The sequence below is a fragment of the Henckelia pumila genome, chromosome 2, assembly GCF_033568475.1.
Source record: "Henckelia pumila isolate YLH828 chromosome 2, ASM3356847v2, whole genome shotgun sequence".
Classification (NCBI taxonomy): domain Eukaryota; kingdom Viridiplantae; phylum Streptophyta; class Magnoliopsida; order Lamiales; family Gesneriaceae; genus Henckelia; species Henckelia pumila.
Genome location: NC_133121.1, coordinates 147,922,112 through 147,948,785, shown reverse-complemented (window position 1 = coordinate 147,948,785; position 26,674 = coordinate 147,922,112). Strand labels below are relative to the sequence as shown.

Here is a 26,674-nt window from a genome sequence, read left to right as displayed (position 1 = left end):
AACTGTACGGTGTGCCACCCACCCCTACACATGGTACAACTGTACGGTATGCCACCCAAAAAAGACACAATTTTAACAATATGAGTCATGAATACTTATGAGCGAACTAATTCTATTGGTCCATGTTTTCATCTTGAACATCTTTGCTAATATGAACATTATCTTCTTCATTCAATTAGCTCATAATGAGTTGGGAAAATTTGGGGAAACCCCATAAAATTTGGTCGGGAAGCTAGAGGTAAACACTGAAAATAAGTAGATTTTGGAGAGGGAAATAAACGCCACAAGAAAATAGTAAATTTTGGAATGTATATAGCAATTGAAATTGAAATTTCCAATACAAAACATCAATGTGTTAGCTTTAGTCCCATTTTCTGTCTGAATCATCTTTTATTTTCCAAATCATTGTCCTCGATAGTCACCATGAGCACAAGCTGAAGCTGTTTCCAGCCAAGACTCGGGACTAATTTACAGTGCAATTTAGAGACTTCCAACGTTAAACAATAGGCAGTATGATTCAGGGAAAAACGAAAAAGAACACTCGGAAAGAGGAGAAGGGCCCGGGTAAAACTTTCCTGCTTGAGACTGCAAATGATCCATGACATGTCTAGAATACAAGTGTCCACCTTGTTTCATCCCTGATTCTTTACTCTTCATACACATTTCTTAAGAATCTCTTCAGAAGGAACCTCCAGGGTAGCTCCAGCGTGATCTTTTTCAGGCTTCACTTCTACAGCAGCAACAGGTTGAGTAAAATTATCAAGGGTAAACACTGTTGCAACTCGGAAAGCTCGAAAAATATCAACATATCAAGAATGTACATCAAGAAACATAATTCACTTAGATAAGCAGGGTAGTAGGGTAGTGCCGAAAGCGTTAACCTGTCCTATAAAAGGTATTAGAGAATAACCTGAATTCATGGAATGGTCTTCAGAGTTTGTTTGAGTTGACTACTAAGCAATATCGATAATTACTAGCATCAAACTTTGCCATAAAAAAACATTAATGAATCCATGAATATTGGTTCACACAGCATAGATTACAAGTTTAACAAAATCATTCAGCATATCCTATACTACATTCATATGTAGCAGACAATCACCTATTAATAGAAAGCACAATAAACTTACACTTCAAAAGTAGTTAAAAAAAAGCCTAAGATTGCGTTTGGGTTGGAAGGATTTGAATGAATTTGATTTCAAATCAACTTATCAAATCCATTGCATCCATTTGGCTTAGAACTAAAATAAAGGATTTAAAATCCATTGTGTTGTTCAATTAAGTGTTTTTTTTTAGTATCAAATCCACTCCACAACATAATCACTTGATTTGAAAATCCTCCCACAATTCCAAATTCTTCCGTCCAAAAACAACCTAAACTTGAATGATGTGCTAAACCGAAAGTGCGTGAAAGAGTTCGTTTAGTACTGCTACTGCACAATATATTGGGAGTTTATTCCTTCAAATAATTCATTTTTATGTTAGATGCACACATGTTCACTGCACAATCTGCCCATCAAAGTCATGGACAATGTAAAAATCTTCAATCAAGAAAAGCAATGAATATAAAGACTGGCAATCTGATGAGAGCAATCTTAGGTTTTTCCAAGAAGTTTCCTTTTTTTTTGTTTTTTTTTTTAATCTCGCTGGGCTTAGATTCGACGCACTTGTCCGATCAAATCCAAGGGGATGCAACAAACACATGGAATGCATATCACACATTCGCAATTACAGATGGTAACACAGAAAGAAGAACAGAATGAACATCATAATCTAATCAGAAAAATAAGTATCATTTTCATACCGTAGCCGCCGCGATCATTGAGCTTGGCCTGAACTATCATGTTGGAAATGAAATGTGAGGCCTCACGTGCCTCCTCGAGGAGGCGTTGGAGGTCAGCCGCGGAGGTAACGTGACGGTTCTCCTCGAATTTCTTCCGAACCTCGGAGGCGGACTCTCGCAGCATTAGCGTATCTCCGGCAAACGTCCGACGGGTGGCTCTCAGCACCGCCCTGTAGGCGCTCAATGCTTCGCTCCCCATGACTCCCTTGACCACGAAGGAAGACAAAGTACAAGGAAAAACGACGCCGTTTGTTTCCCGTGGGGAACCAGGGCTTAATTTGTGATCATTGGGCTTTGACCGGCCCAAAGAAGCAACACAACTCGATTGATCATATATATTTACTTCCAAGTTCGAACTCAAATCTGATTACGTTTCTTATCCATTTTTTGTTTGACTTTGTCTTTGTGGGAGAGGTGTAATGGCGTGGTGGGTGTGATTTGTTTTCATGTTCCTATATTTCTAGGCTCTTACGTATGAGCCAAAATTCCACTCGAAAAATATTTGAGGAAGATATTTGGGAAATGACATTGGTCAAACTTCGTTTTTGAAAAATAAGTGATGTGAGAGAGTTAAACTGTTTTAAAAAATATTTGATCAATATTATATTGCTAATCTTAGGCTATTAACCTTGTTTCTGCATTTCCTTTCCTAAAATAATATAATATTCTGGTAGGTCTTGCCTCTTAGGTTGCTTACGTGCAAAACCGACCGTTGCTTTTTCAACCTTTCTATCAGTTCTAATTAAGAGAAGGAACACAATTCATTCATATTCATATTCATATCATATGATGCTTGTGAGTTGGACTATAATGGCTGATGGAAAGGCCTTATTCCCGTGAAATGCAGTTATTGGCCCCCTTCTCCTCTCATTTTCTTACTGATTGTTTGTTCCAATGTAGAAACAAAATAGATAAGGAGGAGCAGCCTCTGAGAAGGGTAAGGAAGCCAGAGATGGTGATCATCCATTTAGGATCAATTGAAAAGGTGAATTAAACCGAGTCCGATATTTGCTTATTGCTGCTGAGATGCAAAGAACACTATAAAGTAAAGATAAAGATGGAGTTAATTACAGATAAATAAAGCAGGTCTGTTTAACAAACAAACAAACACACTAAGCAACGCAATAGTTTGGGTGATGCAACATATGATCGATCACTTGGTGGGCTTGGGCCTCTTGACGATCATGACAGAGCAGTGAGCATGGTGTGCACAATAATCACTCACACTTCCCAGAACAGCCCTGCAAGAAACACCCCCATCAAACACAAACAAACACACCAATGCTTCAGAATCAGAGATTACCTCTTTATGGCTCCATAACCATGACTTCCCACCACCAACACAGATGCGTGGTGCTTTTCCACGGTCTCGCAAAGAACGTTCCTCGGATCGCCCTCCACCACCTCCAATATCACATCTTTTACCTGCCATAAACAAAGTACTTCACCATTAATTACAATCCTTAGCTACCAGTTAGCAGATTGGATACGCACCTGTTTAGCGCTACAGATTTCCTTGGCCTTCTCCAGAACCCTGCCCGCGATTTTCTTCAAATCCGCTTCCACATAAGGCACAACCTCAGCAGTACCTAGTACAAAATACAGTCATTAATGAAACAAAAAATGTGAATATATAGTTTAAGCTAGGGTGAATGAATATATATATATACCTGGGCCGATGATTCCGACAGCCATGGCGGCGGAAGGCTTGGCGTGCACAATGACGAGCTTGAAAGGGGAGTTTTGAGAGAAGAAGTGGTGCAAAGTCCAGTCCAAGGCGTAGAAGCTGTGCTCACTTTCATCAATTCCGACCACCATCACCGATTTCTCCATGGCTTGAAGTTTATTTGGAATTTATAAAAAAAAAATGATTTGGTAGTGGTTGTTTTTTATACAGATGAAAATGGAAACTACTACTGCGGACGGTTCTTTGAAATGAAGAAACCGTCTGCGGAAGTGGAACGTGGTGTTGAATTTTAGGTGCTTGTTTTTTTCTTTCTCCTGAATGATACGTAATAGCTGGAAAATCGTCAAGTAATTGGGCTCTTTATGATTGGACCCACCACCCCTTCCAAATTTCCACACGTTTTTTTTAAAATTTATATACTTCCACGATTCAAATTATATAGTCTTATTTTTTTCACACATATTAAAAAAAATCATCGAAAAAATAAATTTTATACAAACTTTTTATTTTATTCTTATTTAATATATTAAAAAATGATTGCACAATTTTCAAGGTATAGTTAATAGGAGTATATTAATAAAAGAGTGTAAAAAAAATATTACTAAATATGATATATGACTATATATTTGGGACAAACAAAAAAAAATAATTATATAATTGAGACAGAGAAAGTATTATTATCTCTACTTCTCTACTATTTTATAATAATAGTTGAGAGGATTATAAAAACTGATGGTGTGACAACAGTATCTTTTCTTTCGATTTTACCATTTTTCTTCATAATTAATTTTCTATTTTCTTTAATATTTTATTCATCTCTTCTACTCCACGTCTCAACAAAATTGTTCCACGTTTTTTCTCCTTCTATTCGACTCATGGTTTCTCTTTCCAAAATTCCCACCATGCTCATATACTAAACGTGTAAGTTTGTGAATATCTTTCTCTCAATCTATATATTTGTGGTCGCTTCAAATTTACGATTATATTACAAACGCAACGTGTGTGCTTCGATAACTATTTATTATTAAACATAAACACTCTTATTATATGGTCACCCATCAATTTTATGAGACATATCATAAAAACTCGTATAATATAGTCGTATCAATTTTATGAGACATATATTTTATTTTGAATAATCCATAAAAAAATATTATTTTTATTGTAAATATTTACATAATTGAAATATCTCACACATAAAAATACGTAATATAGTCTCATAAAATACTCACTCTAATTGAAATTTTGATATGAGATTCATCGATAAATAAAATTGGCATCCAGATGGGGGAAAAAATACAAAAGCCCACTTGTAGGCTAGAAAAAAAAATTGCAGGTGAAAGTTCAAGGTTAGAAAATGGGTCTGGCTTATTAGGACAAAAGGGAACTCAGGTCTAAAAATTTTTAGACAATTGATGGATGGACAATGAAGTAAGCCACTGGCACACGTTCTAGAATCGTGCAAAAAACTAACATAAAATATTGGGAGGATTGAACAAAATTAGCATGGAAGAACTCGAAAAGCACAAATCAATTTATCACAAATCAAGCAAACCCTTGCAAATTTCTAGCTTTCAATTTCATCATTTTTGTTCATATTTTCCGAGTTTATTGAAAATTTCCAGCATGTAAAAATTCTTTATGCAATTCTCTAGTGACCCGTGAATAATTGAATATAGACGTTTTTTTATTATTATTAAACATAAACATTCCGTTTACACATATACTTTAAAACCATTATTAATATTTTATAACTGAAAAAGACTTGGAGCCCGTTTGGATTTTGTAGAAATTTTTTAAAATAAATGTTTTTAAAAGCTACAATTTTTTTTAAAAAAGCTCTAATTTTGACTAAAAAGTTCTTATTTAAGCATTTTTTTAGTCAACCAAACACCTTGTTAACTGAAAAACACTAATTTTTTGCCCTGGCTTTTGAAACCAAACGGGGCCTTAAAGTATGTGACGTTTAAATACAAATTTTGTAAAATATTTTTGAAAAACATTTTTTAAAAAGTGTTCTCAAGTATAATTCTTAAAGAACACTTTGAGATGTGTTTCAAATGTTTTTAGAATGAAACTATGAAGGCAATGATGAACAAAATTACTCTTGAAATGTTAAAATATTTTTATAAAATAGTTGTTCAAACACATATTTATTTTTAAAATAACTTTAAAACATTTTATAAATTTTAAAAAAATTCTTTTATAAAAAAATATATTAGTACATGTCTAAACGAAACCAAAAACTCTTATGAGATGGTTACTTGTCAATTTTGTGAGACATATTTTATTTGAGACACACATAAAAAATATTACTTTTATTGTAAAAAAATTGTATGATTGTTTTTTATTTCACGAATAAAAATCCATAAGACCATCTCAAAAAACTTACTCTAACTAAAATTTTGATATAAGATTTTTTTTTTTTTGAAGGTAATTTTGATATAAGATTCATCGATAAATAAATAGATAAATTGGTATCCAGATATAAAAAAATATATATACAAAAGCCCACTTGTTGGCTAGAAGAAAAATAGCAGGTGAAAGTTCAAGGGTAGAAAATGGGTCGGGCTTTATTAAATTATTAGGACAAAAGGGAACTCACGTTTAAATTTTTAGACAATTGGAGGATGAATGGGCAATGAAGTAAGCCACTGCCACACGCTCTAAAATCGTGCAAAAAACTAGCATAAAACATTGGGAGGATTGAACAAAGTTAGCAGGGAAGAACTCGAAAAACACAACTCAATTTATCACAACCCTTGCAAAAATTTCTAGCTTTCAATTTCATCATTTTTGTTCATATTTTCCGAGTTTATTGCAAATTTACATGTAAAAATTGCTTATTCAATCCTCTAGTGACCCGAATTTTGTTTCGAGTACTTAAATACTAAAACATTATTAATATATCATTAATTAAGCAAATCCAACAATTAAGCATCAACCAATTCCAAACTCTCTATTCGAAGGTGGTTCAGACCGTCCAAAGGTGCATGACCAGTGGCAGTAAGATAACTTACACGTCAAAAGTACACTGACACATAGCAGTTTGGACCTTCCAAAGTCATGATGCATGTGTCCACTTATGTGTAAAACGAGCATGAAATATAGCCCATGAAGGGTTAGAACATTTCGATTCCAAGCGTATAAATAAGCCTTGAGATTTCATAAGTCGATAACACGATTGGAAGTTTCTTTTTTGTTTCATTTCATATTTTAGTGTTTTATAAGCCTTATATTTAGCCCAGTTCAGTTCCGAATTAAGTGATTTTAGAAGTAGCAAAGTCAAGAACAATTGGTGTAGTTAGCTCCCCCAAATAGCTTACAACGGATGAAGATATAATTCATATGTCATAGTAATAGTTGGGGATATTGTAAAACATAATGAGTTATTGATCTCATTATTTGGTTATGTTGTTTAGAACCAGACTTAGAGTGTTAGAAGAGTATTGAGAGGTACATAAATATTGTCCGAGATATATTGATTTTAGTATGTATTCTATGTGTTGCATTTTACTTGGCGGGATAATTGTTGCATATCTTATGTCACGATTATAATTCTGCATAATATTATGTTGAGTCTATTATCCTGGAAGTATTCTCTAAGTAAGAGTCACTCAAACCTTTGTTTTCTTATATGATTGGATGTGGGGAGCCACATTGTCGACTACAGTGGTACGGACGTCTCTTGTTTGCGATTTTTAATGGTGTGGGCGCCATCCATTAGTGTGACAGTGCAGTTGCCACACACCATGGTGCTGCTAATTAAATTGATCATGATTGATCTTGTCTTGATCTCTGATATCCAGTATTTTACATATGTGCATCATACATAAATTTATACTCATACCTACGTATAGGTTGATTTATCGCTCACGTTCTCGTACACCTCATCCTATAAGAAAGGTTTAGGTTTGACGAACTTGGTGAGAACAAATATTGGCCTTGCAAGAGAGATTCTAGGAGGAGGTTACGTGGTTTTTATATTTCTATTTGGATGCATTAGTTCGATATAGTTGTACTTAATAACAATGTTTTTATAATCGGACCAGTGATCAAATTGGTTGACCTTAAAAATGGTCCAATCGGTCAGACCGTTTTAACCGGACGGTCGGACCGAAAAACTGTTTATATAATATAATATAATTAATAATATATTTTAAATTTCTAAAAATCTAAAAAATGTATATAAATAGAAAAAAAATATATGTATTTATTATAGTTTGAAAACTAATAACTATATAAATATATTCAAAATATTAACTATAGTTATATAATTTTTAAAAATTAATTAATTAATTAATTTTAAAAAAAACTCTAATATCACTAAAATAATATTTTTAATGAAGTAAAAATTACAAATAATCTTGAATATATATAATAAAAAATTAAATTAAGTTATTAAAATTTAAAAAACAAATTTTAATAAAAAAATTAAAAAATCGAAAAACCGATCGAACCGGTTCTGGATCGGTTTTCAGCCGATTTTGAACCGGTTCAACTGGTTCAGGATCGTTTTGACCGGTTCTGAAAACTAAAGCAGTTTTTAGGGTTGATCCGGACCGGACCAGTGACCAGTTTCCGATCGAACCGGCCGGTCCGTTCCGATTTTAAAAACATGGCTTAATATAGTTCTAGATACTTTTGGGTTGTTATCTCCGGCTATGTTATGCAGGTTGGGTACTAAGTTGATATATTGAACTATATGCACTTGAATTTATGCTTTAACTAAGTTATTGTGCATGCATTTAAATAAAGTATTATGTTATCTAGTATGGGTCGCTACAAAATATTAATAACTTAGCCATGTATTATTGTTTAGGGCTGTCATACTGGACTAAAATATCGAATTTTCGTCATATCGTATCGAAATTTTTTCGATATACAGATATTTTTTTGGTCTACCGAATTTTTTTTCGGTATCTATACGGTATCAATATGGATTTTTTCCATATCAAAATTTCGGAATTTCGTACTCCCTATCGGTATGAATTTTTTTTATACTAATATTATTAGTATGGTATACCAAAAAATCACTCTTATTCTTGTCATTTGGAAGATTTTCCTTTCCATTTTGTCAATAAATTTAATTTTCATTGAGTACATGGTACGTTCATAGAAATTCATAACAAACAATTTGTCGCGTCCGGTGGGATCAAGAATGCCGCCAAAGGGAAACACTGACAAAAATGAAGGATTCCCCAATAATAAGGGAATCATCCATGCGAATTTGCTGGAGATTCGAACGTTGATTCTATAGGCTCGGGTTATGCTATACCGGGTGTCCTTCACTCGGTGCAGCATCTGCCCTTCATTGGCCCGGGACCCACACCAAATTGTGTGGGTCTCGGGCCAATGAAGAGCCAAGATTACACCGGGTGAAGGACACCCGATATAGACATGTATGTACCGATTCTATATCCTCAGTTTAAAGTTGTTGGGTTAAGCATATAAGGGTGAGAGTAATACTAGGATGAGTGATCTTCTGAAAAGCTCTAGTGCGTCAAGCTGCTGACATTCTACTATTTGGTTTGGTTGGCTAGGTAGGCTATAAAAGGACATTAGATTTTAACGGGTAATATTGTTTCTGTTGGGGACAGGACTGACAGTAGAAAAATGATAAGATTGATCTCGAAAAAGATATGAGCCTATAGCTGTCAAATGGGTCGATCCGTCCCAACCCGCCACGAACCGTGGCCCGTTTGAGTTGGCCTGCTTAGGCCCACCTCCAAACGTGCCATAAAAACCTCGTCCTGTCGCGGGTTGCGGGCTAGAAAGACCAACCTGCCAATTTTTTTTAAAAAAATAAAAATAATCAAAAATACATTAAAAAAAACAACAATAGTATTTGGAATTGCAAAAAAATATATCAAAAATTTTACACAATAACAAATAATAAATATCACAATTAAACAAACCATATAAAATTTTGATGTTGACTATTATATTTTGGATAAAAAAAACTACGTACCCAAATAATATGAATAATATAAATAGATATTTAACCATAAAAAACAACAATTTCATATATTAATAATACATTAAATACCAATTTCAATTTTTTTTTAAAAGTATTTAAAAATAAATGTTTTTATGCTCATAATTTAAAAAATAAATTTTTTATTTTATTAAAAAAACTGGCTGACCGCCCGGCACCGCCCCGCCTCAACCCATGGTCCGTTTGGGTTGGCTCATTTAGGCCCGCCTCCAAACGGGCCAGTAAAACCATAACTCAACCCACCAATTTTTCATGACGAGGCAGACTACTTGATGGACCTGACCTGTTTTGACGTCTCTACATGAGACATGATCACTAACAGCAAGGCACGTCACTCCATAAACTCACGGACTTAACAATCCAACACATCTATGTTACCACAAGTATAAGGAAATAAAGTTGCGTCTTGGCTAACATCTATAGCTTTTGGCCTAGTAGTAAGCGTTTGATTGCGCTATTTGATTTGGTTATAAGTTAGGTGGGCAGTAAGATTTGGTTGTCCATGTGGGCTGTAAAATAGGAACATCAGATCTTAACAGGTACTACTAGCTGGGGACAAAATCGGCAATATGAAAAGGATAAGACTAATCTTGAAAGGTATATGAGACAGCACCAGCAATAAATCAAATCCCTCCCCAGACTCATGGGCTCAACAACTCGACATATCTGTGCTACCACAAATATATGAAAATAAAGTTACACCTTGACTAACCACTATAGGTTTTGGTCTATTAGTAAGTGTTTGAGCCTAACAGAAGCACTTAAACGAATGAATTTACTGAAAATTGGAAAAAAAAAAAGAAAAAAAAAGAAAAAATCATCAAATAAAAGGAGCACAATAAATGACTAAGTCATTAAAACCATGAATGATTGATAATTGAAAATAAGACATTTTTACAACTTGAATGATTGATAATTGAAAGTGGACTAGAAAAACTATGAACAATGAAGTTAAAAATTGAGAGTTTAAATATTTGCAATTGTTTGCAGTGTTTGTGATAGATTGAGGTAGGTATAGGAATCACAATGAGTCGGATCTAAACCTGGCCCCGCAATGAACCCGATCCGACGGAGCGGTTCTAGACCCGACCAAGCAGGTCTACTTTTGAGTCCGAGGTGGGTCCCGGGTTTGGCCGGACCCATCCCGTCAAAAATATATATTAATATATAAATATAAAATATATATGTATATATATTTATAATATATAATTATATTTTTTATATTAAATAATCAATATTTTATCTCTAATTTGAGTTTATAATATTTTTGGATTAAAATAATTTTAATATATTATGATATTTTTAATATAAAAATATATTATTATAAATTTTTTTGTTATTGATTATTAATTAAATAAAAAATGATATATTTTAATTTGTTTTGTCCTAAATATTATTAATATAAATTTAATGATGGTTGGTTAATTTTTTAACTTATTTAATTTTTTTATTTAATAAAATTTAAATTATATTTAATTTGACGGGTCCAACGGTCTAACCCGGATTGGACCCGTCGGAATCACGGGGCGGGACAGGGCCCGGGTTTGCCCAAACTCACCCTGAACCCGCCCCATTACCATCCTTAGAAAGGTAGTGTATGAGAATACTTACAGCGCAAAGTGTTTTCTAAAAAACCTTAAAAGTGTTTTTTAGAAGCATCCTGAGTTGCACTCTGATGATGATCATTTGTCTCGATTTTGTGTGATCTTTGGACAATGGCTTTCAGATTTTCTATGCACGATCTAGATCATGTTATCATGGCCTAGTTACAAGCTCTTGGTCAATTATTTCAGTCAAATTTTAATCAGTTTCGAGATCATTGTTGCAAAGAGGACACCATTCTGGAATGTCTATTCGTCGACGTTGTAATGTCATTCGTGTGGGTAGAGAATGAGATAAAGTACGTCAAATAAAGTTTCTAATTTTACCTAGAATCTTTAGTCGCCAAAACAAAGTCCAGGATCAACATATGAGCCGGAAGAACCCAAGCCTAGATGGGAAAATAGCCTCTGATATCCACTTTTTACTGTATAAAGCCCCTTACTATTTGCTCCCCAAGCCCACCGACCGTGAGTATCTCGCCTGCTCAAGGGAACATATTGAATAAATCTCATATCACGTTCTACAAAAAGATCATTTAAATATCCAAATCCCAACCACCATCTTCTGACAATCGTAAGAAATGGACTGTTATATTCTGCAATTCCAACGGACAAGCAGATTCAATATATGGATTGCTCGAATCTGACAGCCATGGTGCACTCCAAATGTTGGTTTGAATGAAAAACGTAAACATGTTTTTTTGTTGGCAAGAAACCGAATCATCTCAAAGTCCGGTCAGGATCCCCTGCTGTGGGGATCCCACAGCATCTGCTGTGGAGGAAACGTGCTCACATCCTTTTACTCTTTTTTTTTTTTTTTTACTTTTCTTTCCGCTTGTTTCCTTTTTTTTTTTCTCTTTTTTTTCCCCAAGTTTTTGTATATTTATTTATTTTTCTGTTTATTTTTTTTTTAAAAAAAAACAAAATTAGCTCTTTTATTTTATAATTTATCCAATTTTCCTTTTCAAAAAAATTTTTTTATCCAATTTTTTTAAAAAATTTGCCCCCAATTTCTACATGTTCAATTCATCTTTTTTTCCCCCTTTTCAATGGAAAATTTTAAAATTTACAATAGAAGAAGATGATGTTCGAATAAATAACGTTCAATTTTTTTTAATTTTTTATTTGTATAAATTTCTTTTATTGTTTTGTGCTTATTTTTTTCCCTAAATATAATTATACTTAGAAAAAACTTTGATATGTACAATTTTAAGAGGAAAAAAGCGTCCACATTAAGTGAATTTTTTTGTTTAATATATTTTAATTGTGAAAGATTAGTTATAAGTAACAAATAATATTTATTAAAAATTAAATAATAAATTTATTTATGACAATCTATTTACTAAAATTTATCTAATAATTTTTATCATAACATTTTATTAATAATTATACGATACACCGTATGATGTTATTCTTTTAACAAAAAAAAAACTTGAAACATTACTAGAAATATTTTAATATTATATGTTTTAAATAGAATATTTATTTTATATTTATAAATATAAATTTCTAAATAGTATTTTTTTAAAAAAATTAATAATAACTATTTTTTTGTTTTTTGAACGAAATCTTAAAAATAAAAAAAAAATTCAAAATTTTCTCTCCCTATCCGAGGGATCCCGAATGTTCATGGTCCCAAATATTCAGCTCCCGAAATATGTTGGGTTCGGGATTTTGGTCATTTTAATAGGCGGATAAAAATGCAATTTCATAAATAAATTTATTATTTAATTTTTAATAAATATTATTTGCTACTTATAATTAATCTTTCACAATTAAAATATTAAAAAAAATTTACTTAATGTGGACGATTTTTTCTTCTTAAAATTTTACATATCAAAGTTTTTTAAGTATAATTAAATTTATGGAAAAAAAATCAGCAGCAAAACAATAAAAAGAATTTAGACAAATAAAAAATCAAAAAAATTGAACATTATTTATTCGAACATCATCTTCTTCTATTGTAAATTTTAAAAATTTCAATTGAAAAGGGAAAAGAATAGACGAATTGAACATGTAGAAATTGAGGGCAAAGTTTTTTTAAAAAAATTGGATAAATTTTTTTTTTGAAAAGGAAAATTGGATAAATTATAAAATAAAAAAGCCAATTTTGTTTTTTTTTAAAAAAAAAATAAACAGAATAAAAATAAATATACAAAAACTTGGAAAAAAAAAGAGAAAAGAAAAAAAGGAAACAAACGAAAAAAAAAGAAAGTAAAAGGATGTGTGCTGTGGAGGAAACGACATCATTTCCTCCACAACATCCCCTGCTGTGGGATCCCCACAGCAGGGGATCCTGACCCCTCACAGTCTATGTTGGATTGTCTATAGAAATGAAATCCTATTTAGAGTAATATATTTCAACAAAATTATTGATGATACCCCGATAAGATAACCCGGATGGTTTCGAGGACCCGGGTGTCTCAAAAACCCGGGGATCTTAAGGATCCGGGTGATCACTGGAGCCCGGATAAAAATATGGAGGCCTGGCATTCTGGGAAAGGGATCTAGGGGCTGGAAAGACAGGACAGCCCGGTTTTGCAGCAAGACCCGAGCTATAAATTTTCAAGGGTTAAAAAGAGGCCACGTCTATCTTGCGTGTATTGGCTTTTATTACGGACAAAATCATCAGTAATCATGTTTCCACGATATGAGCTTTTCCAGGTGAGCCCATACTATGTAATCATTGAATAACCCAGTCGGTCAGGTATAAATACCAGGCTCCCGGGCTTAGCTAAGGTACGTTCATATTAAATTATCACATTTATCTAGCATAAACTCATTTTTCTTAAATTCATAAGCTCACTCCATACATCTTAATCTGACTTAAGTATCGGAGTGACGACATCGAAAACCCTCCCCGGCTCCCCACTTACGAGTTTCTTTGTTTTTGGTGTGTAGACATCATTCATGACGAGACTAAGAAGCTTACTTATCTAGTGCCAGGGGCCACACTAGAGGTGTAAACGAGCCGAGCTACTCATGAGTAGCTCGGTTAAAACTCGACTCGAGCTCGATTTGACCGAGCTCGAGCTCGAGCTCGAACTCGAACTCGAGCTCGAGAACATACAATCGAGCTCGAGCTCGAGCTCGAAATATATATGTTCGAGTAGCTCAAGAGCTAGTCGATAACACATATAAATATAAAATATAATATAAATATATATAGAAATATAATGTATATAATATTTTATTTATTTATTTATATATAATTTTCGCGCTCGAGCTCGAGCTCGAGTATGAAATTAACTACTCGATCGAGCTCGAGTAGTTAAATATGAGTCGAGCTCGAGCTTGAGTAGTGTGCTACTCGACTCGATTACACCCCTAGGCCACCCACACCCACCACTCGGGAAATCCTTGCATCAATTGATAAATCATTTTTATATATTTTCTCGATATTTTCATGTGCCCGCTTTTATTATACAGTACTAAAATCCATTCATGTACATATAAAAAAAATGTAGAATAAAATTCATTAGTAATGTTTCTATTTCCGTTCAAATTCTTCAAGTACCCATCCTTTCCTTTCATAATTTCATCCAATGAGTTTAGGAGGGTATAGGCAAGAAGACAAATAAATTAGAAACTACATGGGTAGTTAAGCATCCATTGAGTGGCGAACTTTTTTTCTATTAAAAAAAAATTCAAAAAAAAAATATTCTCAAGACACGTTTAGGACCAGAGTTAGGAGTGACTTGAACTTAATGTAATAAATTATATATTATTACAAAAAATAATAAATTATATTATATGTATAACAAAAAAAGACATTATATTATCCGTTTTCTTTCAATTTTTTTTTTAAAAATATGCTTTTTTAAGTTGTCTTTTTAAAGCACTTTTTTTTAAAATATATATATATATATAAGCTGAAATAATTTGTGTTTGGATAATTTTGAAAAAAATTCTTTAAAGTGGAGTCATAAAAACACATTTGAAATTTTATAAATTTGAGTTTTTAAAAAAGTATTTATTTGGGCTTAATTACGTTATTTTAAAAACACTTCAAATTCATCCAAGCACATTTGAAATAATAAAAACAAATTTTTTTTAAAAAAAAATATTTTCTCTCTCTCGAATTCTTAAACCAAACGCATTCTATACTGTACAATGAATCGGTGTCCTAGGAGAATTTTGAAACATAGAATTATCTATAATAGAAACTATATCTACATCTTTAGTTAAATCTCAATCGAAAAAAAAATTTATTTAAAATTAACTTAAATTATCTTCAAAACTCACGTCAAAATATCATGCGGATCATGCCGAATTGTTTAATATTTAATGACGTAAATTAACTATTTAGCTTACATTGGTGGATAATTAAATGGAATTGAACCAATTCAAGAGAATTGGGCTCGGCTGGACGGGGTAGGCTTTGAGAGAAATTTAAATGGGTAGTTAAAAAAAATATTTTTTGGGCTGGGCTACAGCCCATGACAGCTCTTAATATGACCCGTCTCTGCTTAGGACCGCCTAGACATTAAACGGTCATCCACTGCCTTGATTCTTAGAAAATTTTAGACGGTGCTGAAAAAATCTGTTGCGTATGTGGGTAACAAACTGCATAGACGGTTTGATTTTTTTAAAACAAAATGTGAATTCAAAAATATTAATGAATTTTTTAAAACAAAAATGGTTGAACAAATTTATGCATATTTTTTCGAAATATATGTATATAAAAAATTTATGCACTTCAATAACCACGGTTGAAAAAATATTAATAAAAATTTTGAAAACTTTTATACATATTTTGACTATTTTTTATATTATAAAATATTATATATTTTTATAATTAATTAATATATTTTTTTTTAAAAAAACCACCTAAACATCATCTAGACATCAAGGCGTTAGATGATGGATGATCGTCCATATACGATCTAACGCTATTTAGAACCTCGAGCTTTTAATACTCAAAAAGAGAAAAAAAATTCTCTCAAATTTTCATTTTTTTAACACTTTATTTATTTATTTTTTTGACACACACTACGTACCGTTAATATAATATATTAAAGAATACTTCCTTCTATCGCATTGAATTTAAAAATTAGAAAAAATACCTAATTAATTAAATTACCGAAAACAGGACAAGGACAGAGAAGATGCTAAACAAGAATACCGAGCCTGTAGTTTTGAACTTTGATTGATAATACCGAAAATTAGGTACCATTTGGTTTGAGTGATAGGATAAGTAATTCATAGATAAGCAATATAATGTAAATTAAAAATAAATAAAAAAAATAGTTAATATATTATTGATTTGATTGATAGATTATAATTTATTTGATTTAATTGATGTAAAATTATTAATTAATAAATAGATAAATAATATGATGAAAATAAGGCGAAATTGATTGAGATAAGTTATACATAGATTAATAATATATCAAACCAAACAATGCCAAATTTTGTTTATATACTTTATGTGCCACTATCAAATATTATTACACCAACAAATATATATGAAAGTCAGCTAATTATTAAAACAAATCATCACGTATATATGAAATATCAAATACAATCATGAATAAATCTGATTACACAAGACAATTTATAGTGGTTCCTTCCACAAATCCACTACCACCAAGGCCCTTTTTTCATCCTTTTCAGTATTCCTAATTTAATATTATGCCGAGCACTTTTTAATGATGCTTTGCCTCACTCAAGATGAGAAATAGTCGTGTGTATATATATATATATATATATATATATATATATATATATATATATATATATATATATAAAACATTAACGTATTATTTGAGAGAGCTTCTAGGAAGCACTTATCAACTTTTTCTCATAAAATTTTAAAAATTTGTGAATAAAAAGCTGATAAATACTTCCTAGAAGCTCTCTCAAACACTACCTAAGTTTTGAGGTGAACAAATAGCTGATCCATTAATATTAGTTCAGGACATACATTTGCTTTAAGCCAAATATCAATTTAGCCAAAACTGATGAATCACCATTAAATGTATAGTCGTTAAAATAAAAGTAATAAACAGTTAATACGATTATATTCAAGGGACGAAATACAACAAACTTTTTTCAGAAATGTTACAGATTGTCGAAGAAATCACTTAATACCATTGAACAAACTCTTATATAATCTTCAAGATCTCAAAAGGAGAGTAAATAGGTCATAGGTGATTGAGAACACGAATATGAACATTGTCAATAATTACCCAAGTTCTACGATAATAATGAATGTTCAATATTTGGTAGCGCTTAATCGTATCACGCCCAAATTAACCAAACTCAGATTAACTAAATAAACATGTAGTAGCGAGAGTAGGGATCATTTCCACGAGGAAAGCGAAATTTATCGTGTTCTTAAAAATACTGAAAATAAATAAAAGAGAGTTTTTGGATTTGAATTTAACTACCACTAATTAAAAGAAATTTAAAATAAATTTTACCAACTAGATGCAAGATTAAGAGTATGGAAAATCAATGAATTAAACAAGTCTTGGTATCGATCGACTACACCCTTGAAGTTATTCACTCGATCATCGATTCTCTAAAATAATTAATCTCCATTGAATATTCATCATTGAAAACTAAATTTCTATCTCACCTTAATCTTAGTTAATTAGACACAAGCGTTCTAAATTAACCCTTACCAATAAATCAATCAAGATACAAGCGATCAAGATTTAAATCTAAGGTATCATTCAAATTAATGAAATTGATGAATCTAGACAACACAAACACACGTGGTTGTATTTAATCTAGTCAATTGTTGTTCCTACAAATTAACAAATTTACAAGCGGAAATTATTAATCATAGTTGCTTCACAAATTAGAGGGATCAAACAATTACGGATTTGATATCTAATTTAGCTCTAGATTGTATGAGAAAATTATTAGGTAATCAAGCCAATAATCAAACACACAAGCATATCAATCGATTCCAAACAACTCTTGATGCTCAAATAAAAATTAAACGATGAAAATCTAAATCTCACGAAATAAAATAAAACTTCTAGAGTTTTTCTTCCTCTACCAAGAATTAAAACTTAGAAGAATTGAATAAAAAAATTAAATCTAAGAACAAGAAAGATAAAACCTAGCCGCCAAAGAGTTCTCCTCTCTTCTGCCGTCCCAATCTGATTAAAATTCGGGTTCTGTACGATATTTAAAGAATAGAGTCCTTTCCGAGAAAGTTTCCTTTTAAAAATAAAATTTCCCGAATTTCACGTCTCGCTCGATCGGTGAAAAGTTGTAGATCGAGCGAAACTTACTCTGATCCGCATCTTTTTCCTTTCTTCTCTTCTTCCACTCGATCGGTTAAAACTTACCGATCGATTGGTAGCTCTTCTATCCAACACTTTATACATTTCTATCTTGCGCAGCAGCGCTTCTTCAATGCGCTATAGCGCTTCATCAATCTCTCCCAAGAATAGCAACGCTATACTATAGGGCTTGTTTTTTTGTTAGAGCTGTAGTTTAGAGCTGTAGCTCTAAACAACAGCTCTACTTCTTCAATCTTATTTCTTTTCTTTTCTTCTATTCTTTTGCTCCAATTCTTCTATTTTCTTATATCAAATCTCATACAATAATTAAAAACTATAAAATGAATTTAATCAATGCAAATTCTTTTAATCATAAAAATTAACTTAAATAAATATAGAAAAATATTATCACCCATCAATCTCTAAGGTAGAGATGCATCCATCTCTACGTTCACATTTTACTGCCATATCAGCTCAGCTAAGGAGCACTTTCGATCATCTGAGCACGACGTCAACATCTATATCGTATCTTCAAGGATCAATTTATTCTCCCTACAACAACTTATTTTTACACTTTTATTTAACCTTTACACCAGTTCGACTTAGCAGATGAATAAGAACGATTGTATAAGACACAAACACATTGTAAATCGGGGCTAGAGTTCAACACTTCAACTCTATTTCTTCAAGAAGAATTTACCCCCACACGGTGCTTATATATGGAACATGAAAATCGTTTCTCACGATAAAATGATTTTTGTTTTGTAACAGGAACATTCCAAACTCCAAAACCTTCGAAGTTTCTGAAAACGAGGAACAAAAATGTACGAAACAATATGGGTTTGGAGGAAAATAAGTATTTTCGAAATTCAGATCATAGTGTAAACTATATTCTATTCTAAGATAGAGGTCTATATATAAATGTCCAACGGTAGTGTCCTTTAATTTGGACGAGATTCAGTTTGATATGTCAGTTTAATCTTATCTAATAGGTCACAATCATTGGATCATATTCTTTCACATGATTAAATCAGGTATGTCTAATTCCAAATCAACGATCAAGATCGTACCCCTTTTAGATGATTACATCACGTGAATGTAACTCTAGATCCATCAGATCTCAACCGCCTAATCCAATGGTCCAAATTTATTTTCTTTGTTCTAGATCCATCTAGTCATCCAATCGTACTACGATAATGATCAACCATCACACTTTTTCTTGATCCTGCACGTCCGATTACTCTTAACCAACTCTGCGGCATTCGTCTTAGTGATGTACAATCACACGCCACATATGCATCCACATTGACTTGAACAATATGACACATCACCACCCGCCATGTCATCAATATAATTTCAGTGTAAATAAAAGCTCATCATTGCTCCTCGCGACGATGTGTACGTGCAAAGTGCATTATTATTAATGCACCCTTTACATCATGGGGACTCGGTTTGGTTTGTGCGTTGCATCTCCCGCAAACTCAGTTAGTCTTGGCTTGTTTGACTTTAACTTAAACAATTACTTAACATACACAAGAGTAGGAATTGAAAGCCATAAACTTTTCAAATGGAACAAGGTTCATTGTCCCTACTGCGTATTCATTTGGGTTTTAATCACCAATCTTAATTATTTAATTATTCTCATTCATCCAAAATTGGTTTGAGAAAATTAATATTTCAAAAATATATACTCAAAATATATTCTAATTTTCAAGTCAATTTTCAATTTTATCAAACGAATAACACTTGATTGAGTTATCGAATCTTAATGGTCCTCAAAATCCATTTCCAACAATCTCCAGGTTAGTCATCCAACAGATCAGTTGCATGTTAGTTGGCGCTTGTCGTAACGGTTGACCGGGAATGCTAGGTTTTTTAGGTCAGAGCGTGACATTAGATAGAATGGGTTTGTACAATATACTTGTATAAATCAAAGTCTTTTACTGGAATCTTTCGAAAATATAGGAAGGACAAACAAAGAGAGATTAAGTCATTGAACTTTCATTAACAAACTGTATGTTCTTTTATCTATTTTCACACGAATCATTTTCGATACAAACATATCATTTGCCGGTTTCATATATTGTTTAACAGTTTGAACAAAATATTCGCTGCATTAGTTCGTGTTGTTTCCAATTAATTTTCGTATAAAATTACTCGAAGATCAATCAATTTAGACAAAAAATAGTTTCATTGATGCATTTGATATAAATAATAATATTTTTTTTATGGACCGGATCAAACAGGAGATCGATTTCATACAATTAAATTGTCTCACACGAGTGTTGATTTATTTGGATTTAAATTGCTTAAATCCCACGCCAATATATTAAAGAAAATTAGACATCGTCAGCTAAAAAGAGATGTTCACGGTCCTCATTATTCAGAATTGCATTCTATTACTTTTTGTTGACTTCACACGTATTCCTTGCCAAAAACACCATCCTTTTATATTATTTGAAAACGACACCATCTTTTTACTTGATCTATCATTTATGACATTATAAGAAAAAGTGTTTCACAAAGTCATTTTGTTTCCAGCGTGATTTCTCATGCCCTTGAAAGAAATATTACCGATATCATGTTATAATGACATTAATCTGATCTCTCCATGTACTCGAACGAAATTTATAAACATCAAATATACGGGCTACGGCTTCTCCCAAAGCAACTAGAAAACGAATTTTGATTTCCTCAGGAGAAAATAATGAAGAAAATGATAATCATAAACAACCTTTAAGAAAGCATGTGACTTCTTGAGTAGACAAATATTTTTATGAATAGACACTTCTTCACTCAGATCCTTTATGAATCGACACTTATTCAAAAAGAAAAGTGGCATTAGTTCATCCAGATTACTATCATACTATGACACAATTTATTATTAAAAAAATAGTAAGAAAATTATTTAAATTTTGAGATTTCTCTTAGTTCGATCGATGGATCAGATGATATAATTATTGATTTTATGCTTCAATAATGTCAATTAAATTGAGGGTGCAAGCTTGTTCTTTTAGTAGAGTAAAATAAAATTAATAAACTATTTTGATTAATTATGATTCATGAGTTGTTGCAAATTAATTTAGAGTTTAATTTAATTGGGTCCGATCAAAATCAGTTTCAAATGCTATTTCAAGAACAACCCTCTCTGATACCAATTGAAAAGGTTGGGTTTGGGGAAAAAATACACAAGTTTAAAAATATTTTGGGCTACAATAACTCGGTTCTTGAAATATTGAGCACCAATAAATTAAATCGAGCTTGGTTTCAAAACCAAGCGAAAAATACTCGAAATAATCATTCGTAAAAACTGATTTAACATTTTGTAAATCATTTTAAAAGGATGCAAGTTGATAAATGAAAACAGTTTAGTTGAAATATTTTATCAAACACTATGAATGCAACATTTAGGTATTTTATTAAACACATAAAATGCTTCAACAATACAATACAAAAGAGTGGCAATAAATAAATGAAATAAATAAAGAGAGACGAATTTGTTTATGGATGTTCGGAGATTTCAACAACTCATACGTCACCCCTTCCTCCTTCTCGAAAGGATAGCACTAGAAGACTTTGATAATTTATACAACCCATTTGTATAAACTCACTCCAAGACTAGGACTTACCCACTGCCTACCTTAGAACTCTAGTCACACTCGATTATAGGCCGCAACCTCATAATCTGCATAATGTTTAACGTCTTTATGTCAAGACTACAAACACAATCTTTAACGTCTTTGTGTTAAGACTCTCACTCAACTAAGCTATGAAATACATCTCTATTGTATATGTGAGTGAGTTGGGAGTGAAGAACTTGACTGAAAAACTCAAGATTTATGACGTGTTCTTTTGGGCAAGCTCTCAACTAGCTGATGAATCTGTTTAAGATGCCCTCTGCCTTTGAATCCTCCTCGAAAGGCTTGTGTTTGATCTTCAAGAAGTTGTATTTATAGGCCCCAAGAGTGTATAACTGCTAGACATATAAATAGAGCCGTTAAAAGATTCTGTACTGTTTCTGGAGTACTAAACTGATCTTCGAGATCAACTAATTTTGGAACACAACTGATGTTGGGGCTCAACTGAAGTTTGGTGCAAAACTGATCTTGGAGCTGTTTGGGTATTGTAGTAGTTGAGCAATATCAGTTTCATAGTAGTTGAGCAAACTCAGTTTGGTAGAAGTTGAGCAAACTTCAGATCCGTTGATATCTGGGCAAAGTAATGAACATGAAAGTTGTATCTCTTTATCTTGGATTTTCAACGCCTCAAGAATCACTCAATTCAGAGTCTATATGCGAAAGTGAAGCTTGAAATACTAGACCTACCCCAAAGAATTCGAGAACAAGAGCAGTTGAGTGAATGTGGTTCAGTCTGTTAGGTGGGATGTCATCCCTCATTAATTATGGTTGGTAGTGGGCAGTGAATTGCAGGTTGTAGGAGAAGACGCGTGAATTTAATTCATGCATATCGAGGAGCTCTATAAATAAAGCTCCCCCCCCCCTCAGTTTTACATATCCCACAGCGGAGAGAGCAAAGAAAAAGAAAGAAAAAAAAAGAGAGTTTCTTGGGTTTTCTTGAGTGTTCTCTTGTGTGAGTTAGAGAAATATTTTCTCGGTAATACTCGAGGTTGGGATCGTGTGAGAGATATAGTGTTTTGTATACACTTATAATATTTCTCCGGTTATAAATATTTGCAGCAGCTCCGTGGACGTAGCCTATATTGGGTGAACCACGTAAATCTGTGGTGTCCTTATTGATTATTTTATTCCGCAATTATATTATCATCATGATAACTCAGACATAATCCATAACATATGGTATCAAAGCTGTTACGGTGTACGGGAGCCTTGGTGAAAAATTTCTTAAAATTCTGAGTATGCTCTGTGGTTGCAGCTTTGTCTGATCTTCCACATCAGAAAAGATTTTTTGAAATTGTATTAAGGCAGTAGAAGAGATGGCCGGAAATGACGGATCGGGACCAGGAATCAATAAGTTCAACGGTACAGATTTCACGTTCTGGCGGTTACAGATTAAAGATTATCTGTATAGCAAGAAGCTACATCAACCTATATCCGGGGTGAAGCCAGAAAAGATGGAGGATGATGAGTGGGAGCTTCTTGACCGACAAGTGTTAGGGGTAATACGATTAAACCTAACAAAGAACGTGGCACATAATGTGGCGGAGGCAAAAACCACGGAGGAGATGATGTCCATTTTATCGGACATATACGAGAAGCCATCAGCAAATAATAAAGTGTTCTTCATGAAAAAGTTATTCAACTTGAAGATGGAGGAAGGTTCTTCGGTGGCGGCATACATCAATGAATTCAACACGATTGTTTCTCAGCTAACATCAGTTGAAATCAAATTTGATGATGAGATTCGTGCACTTATTCTTTTGGCGTATTTACCAAATGTTTGGGAGCCGATGCGGGCAGCGGTTAGCAATTCTGCTGGAAAGGAAAAGTTACAATTCAATGATGTCAGAGATCAAATCCTTGGTGAAGAAGTTCGCAGGAGGGATTCTGGAGAAGCAACATCATCGAGATCTGCCCTAAATCTCGAAAACAGAAGTAGGGGCAGAAGGGCGAAAAAGGTTCTAACTGATGGCGTGAAAGATCCAAATCAAGGAGTGGAAAAGACAAAAATACAGTCAAAAAGAAATTAAAGTGCTGGAGCTGTGGTGAAACTGGTCACATGAAAAAGGACTGCAGATCACCCAAGAATAATGCAAATGCTGTTATTGAGGATGTACATGATGCCTTAGTACTATCCATGGAAAGCCTTGCTGATTCTTTTGTTATGGATTCGGGAGCTTCATTTCATACCACCGGTGATCATGAGGTATTCAATAATTACATTGCTGGTAATTACGGAAAAGTTTTCGTGACAGATGGAAAACCTTTGGAAATAGCTGGTATGGGTGATATCAGTTTGAAAATATCAAACGAGTCTATCTGGAAACTCAAAAAAGTAAGGCATGTACCAAAGTTAACCCGAAATCTGATCTCAGTGGGACAGCTCGATGACGAAGGCCATAAAGTGACCTTTGTTGATGGCTCTTAGAAAGTGAGCAAAGGAGCCATGATTGTTGCTCGAGGATAGAAAACTAGAACCCTCTACATGACTTCCAGTTGCAGAGACATGTTAGCAGCTGTGGATGCTGGAGCCAACTCAAGTCTATTGCATTGTAGACTTGGACATATGAGTGAGAAAAGAATGAAGATGCTGATATCAAAAGGGAAGATACCGGAGTTAAAAACTGTCGAACACAAACTGTGTGAAAGTTGTGTTCTTGGAAAGCAGAAAAGGGTGAGATTTTCGAAAGGCGGTAGAGAACCGAAAGCAGCAAAGTTGAAGCTGGTTCATACTGACGTGTGGGGGCCATCTCCTATGACATCCCTTGGCGGCTCACGATATTATGTCTCATTTATCGATGATTCGAGCAGGAAAGTTTGGGTTTATTTTCTGAAAAATAAATCTGATGTTTATGAGACCTTTAAGAGGTGGAAATCGATGGTGGAGAATGAGACCAACTTGAAGGTGAAGTGTTTACGGTATGATAACGAAGGAGAATATGAAGATTTTGAGTTTAAGAAGTATTGTGCACAAAACGGGATCAAGATGGAGAAAACCATTCCTGGTACACCTCAACAGAATGGTGTAGCTGAAAGGATGAACATGACCCTGAATGAACGTGCCAGGAGCATGAGATTGCACGCTGGACTGCCGAAATCATTCTGGGCTGATGCATTTAACACTGTCTGATCAACAAAGGACCTTCGGTACCGCTTGGTTACAGAATACCTGAAGAAGTCTGGAGCGAAAAAGAAGTACACCTTTCTTTCTTGAAAGTGTTTGGATGTTTATCATATGTTCACATTGACTCAGCTAGCAGAACAAAAATTGATCCAAAATCAAAGAAGTGTTTCTTTATTGGTTATGGAGATAATGAGTTTGGTTATCGGTTCTGGGATGACCAAAATCGGAAGATCATTCGGAACAGAGATGTAATCTTCAATGAGTATGTGATGTATAAGGACAGGTCAAGCGTTGGAGCTGGTGATGAATGTCTTGAAGTCAAGAAGACGGATGAAATACCATTGATGGATATTCATATGAATGAGTCGGAAACCAGTAACCTGAAAGATAAAAAAACTGTTGCACAAGATGTTGATCCACAAACTCCGGTGATTGAACTCAGGAGATCGTTGAGAACAATCAGACCACCTCAGAAATACTCCCCTACACTTCACTATATTTTGCTGACTAATAAAATTGAACCGGATACCTTTGAAGAAGCGATGAAAAATGATGATTCAATCAAGTGGGAGTTAGCCATGAAGATGACATGGACTGCAAATATAAGAGAAGAGACATGAGCTGCTACATTGACTGTATGAAGCCATGATTGAAATCAAGTCTTCAAGTGGGAGATTTGTTAGGTGGGATGTCATTCCTCGTTAATTATGGTTGTTAGTGGGCAGTGGATTGCAGGTTGTAGGAGAAGACGCGTGAATTTAATTCACGTGTATCGGGGAGCTCTATAAATAGAGCTCCCCCCTCAGTTTTATATATCCCACAGTGCAGAGAGCAAAGAAAAAGAAAGAAAAAAAAAGAGAGTTTCTTGGGTTTTCTTGAGTGTTCTCTTGTGTGAGTTAGAGAAATATTTTCTCGGTAATACTCGGGGTTGGGATCGTGTGAGAGATATAGTGTTTTGTATACACTTGTAATATTTCTCCGGTTATAAATATTTGCAGCAGCTCCGTGGACGTAGCCTATATTGGGTGAACCACGTAAATCATTGGTGTCCTTATTGATTATTTTATTCCGCAATTATATTATCATCATGATCACTCCGGCATAATCCATAGCACAGTCGAGTGTTATATCTCTTGATTCGTTGATTTTTGGGCAAAGTGATAAACATAAAATTTGTAGCTCTTTCTCTTAGATTTCCATGGAATCAAGAATTACTCCATTCCAAGTTTATATGAGAGAGATATGCTTGAAATAACTGTACCAAAAATTCTGCTCTGCAGAATTTTAGTTCTGAACCAAAAACTTCAATACAGTTTATCAGCTTCTTATGCTACGATTAAGACTTCGACTAGTACATATGATATTGATTTGTAGATCATTGTCTTAGATTTCTAACGCTGCTGAATCGTTTCATTTGAATAATCGAGCTACAAGATATAGCCAAAATACCAGAACTGCTCGAGGTCAACTGCTTCTGTATTCTTGCTCGACTGGTCAGATTCTATTTGGTCTTGAGACATCAGTTTGATCTAGATAACATCC

The 26,674-nt window shown here is 33.3% G+C and overlaps 2 protein-coding genes across 2 annotated transcripts; both read right to left on the bottom strand.

Moving 5' to 3' along the window:
• Window positions 1–275: 275 nt before the first annotated feature.
• LOC140881936 (mitochondrial zinc maintenance protein 1, mitochondrial) lies at window positions 276–2,736 on the bottom strand. The gene is made up of 2 exons (XM_073287617.1): window positions 1,805–2,736; window positions 276–730 (listed from the first exon to the last, which is right to left on the bottom strand). The coding sequence occupies exons 1-2, from the start codon at window positions 2,040–2,042 to the stop codon at window positions 654–656; spliced, it is 315 nt and encodes a 104-aa protein (XP_073143718.1). The 5' UTR covers window positions 2,043–2,736; the 3' UTR covers window positions 276–653.
• Window positions 2,737–2,889: 153 nt separating this feature from the next.
• On the bottom strand, window positions 2,890–3,832 carry LOC140881935 (universal stress protein PHOS34). Its single transcript, XM_073287616.1, has 4 exons — window positions 3,514–3,832; window positions 3,338–3,432; window positions 3,147–3,268; window positions 2,890–3,084 (listed from the first exon to the last, which is right to left on the bottom strand). Exons 1-4 carry the CDS (start codon window positions 3,674–3,676, stop codon window positions 2,997–2,999), a joined length of 468 nt encoding a protein of 155 aa, XP_073143717.1. The 5' UTR covers window positions 3,677–3,832; the 3' UTR covers window positions 2,890–2,996.
• Window positions 3,833–26,674: the final 22,842 nt, after the last annotated feature.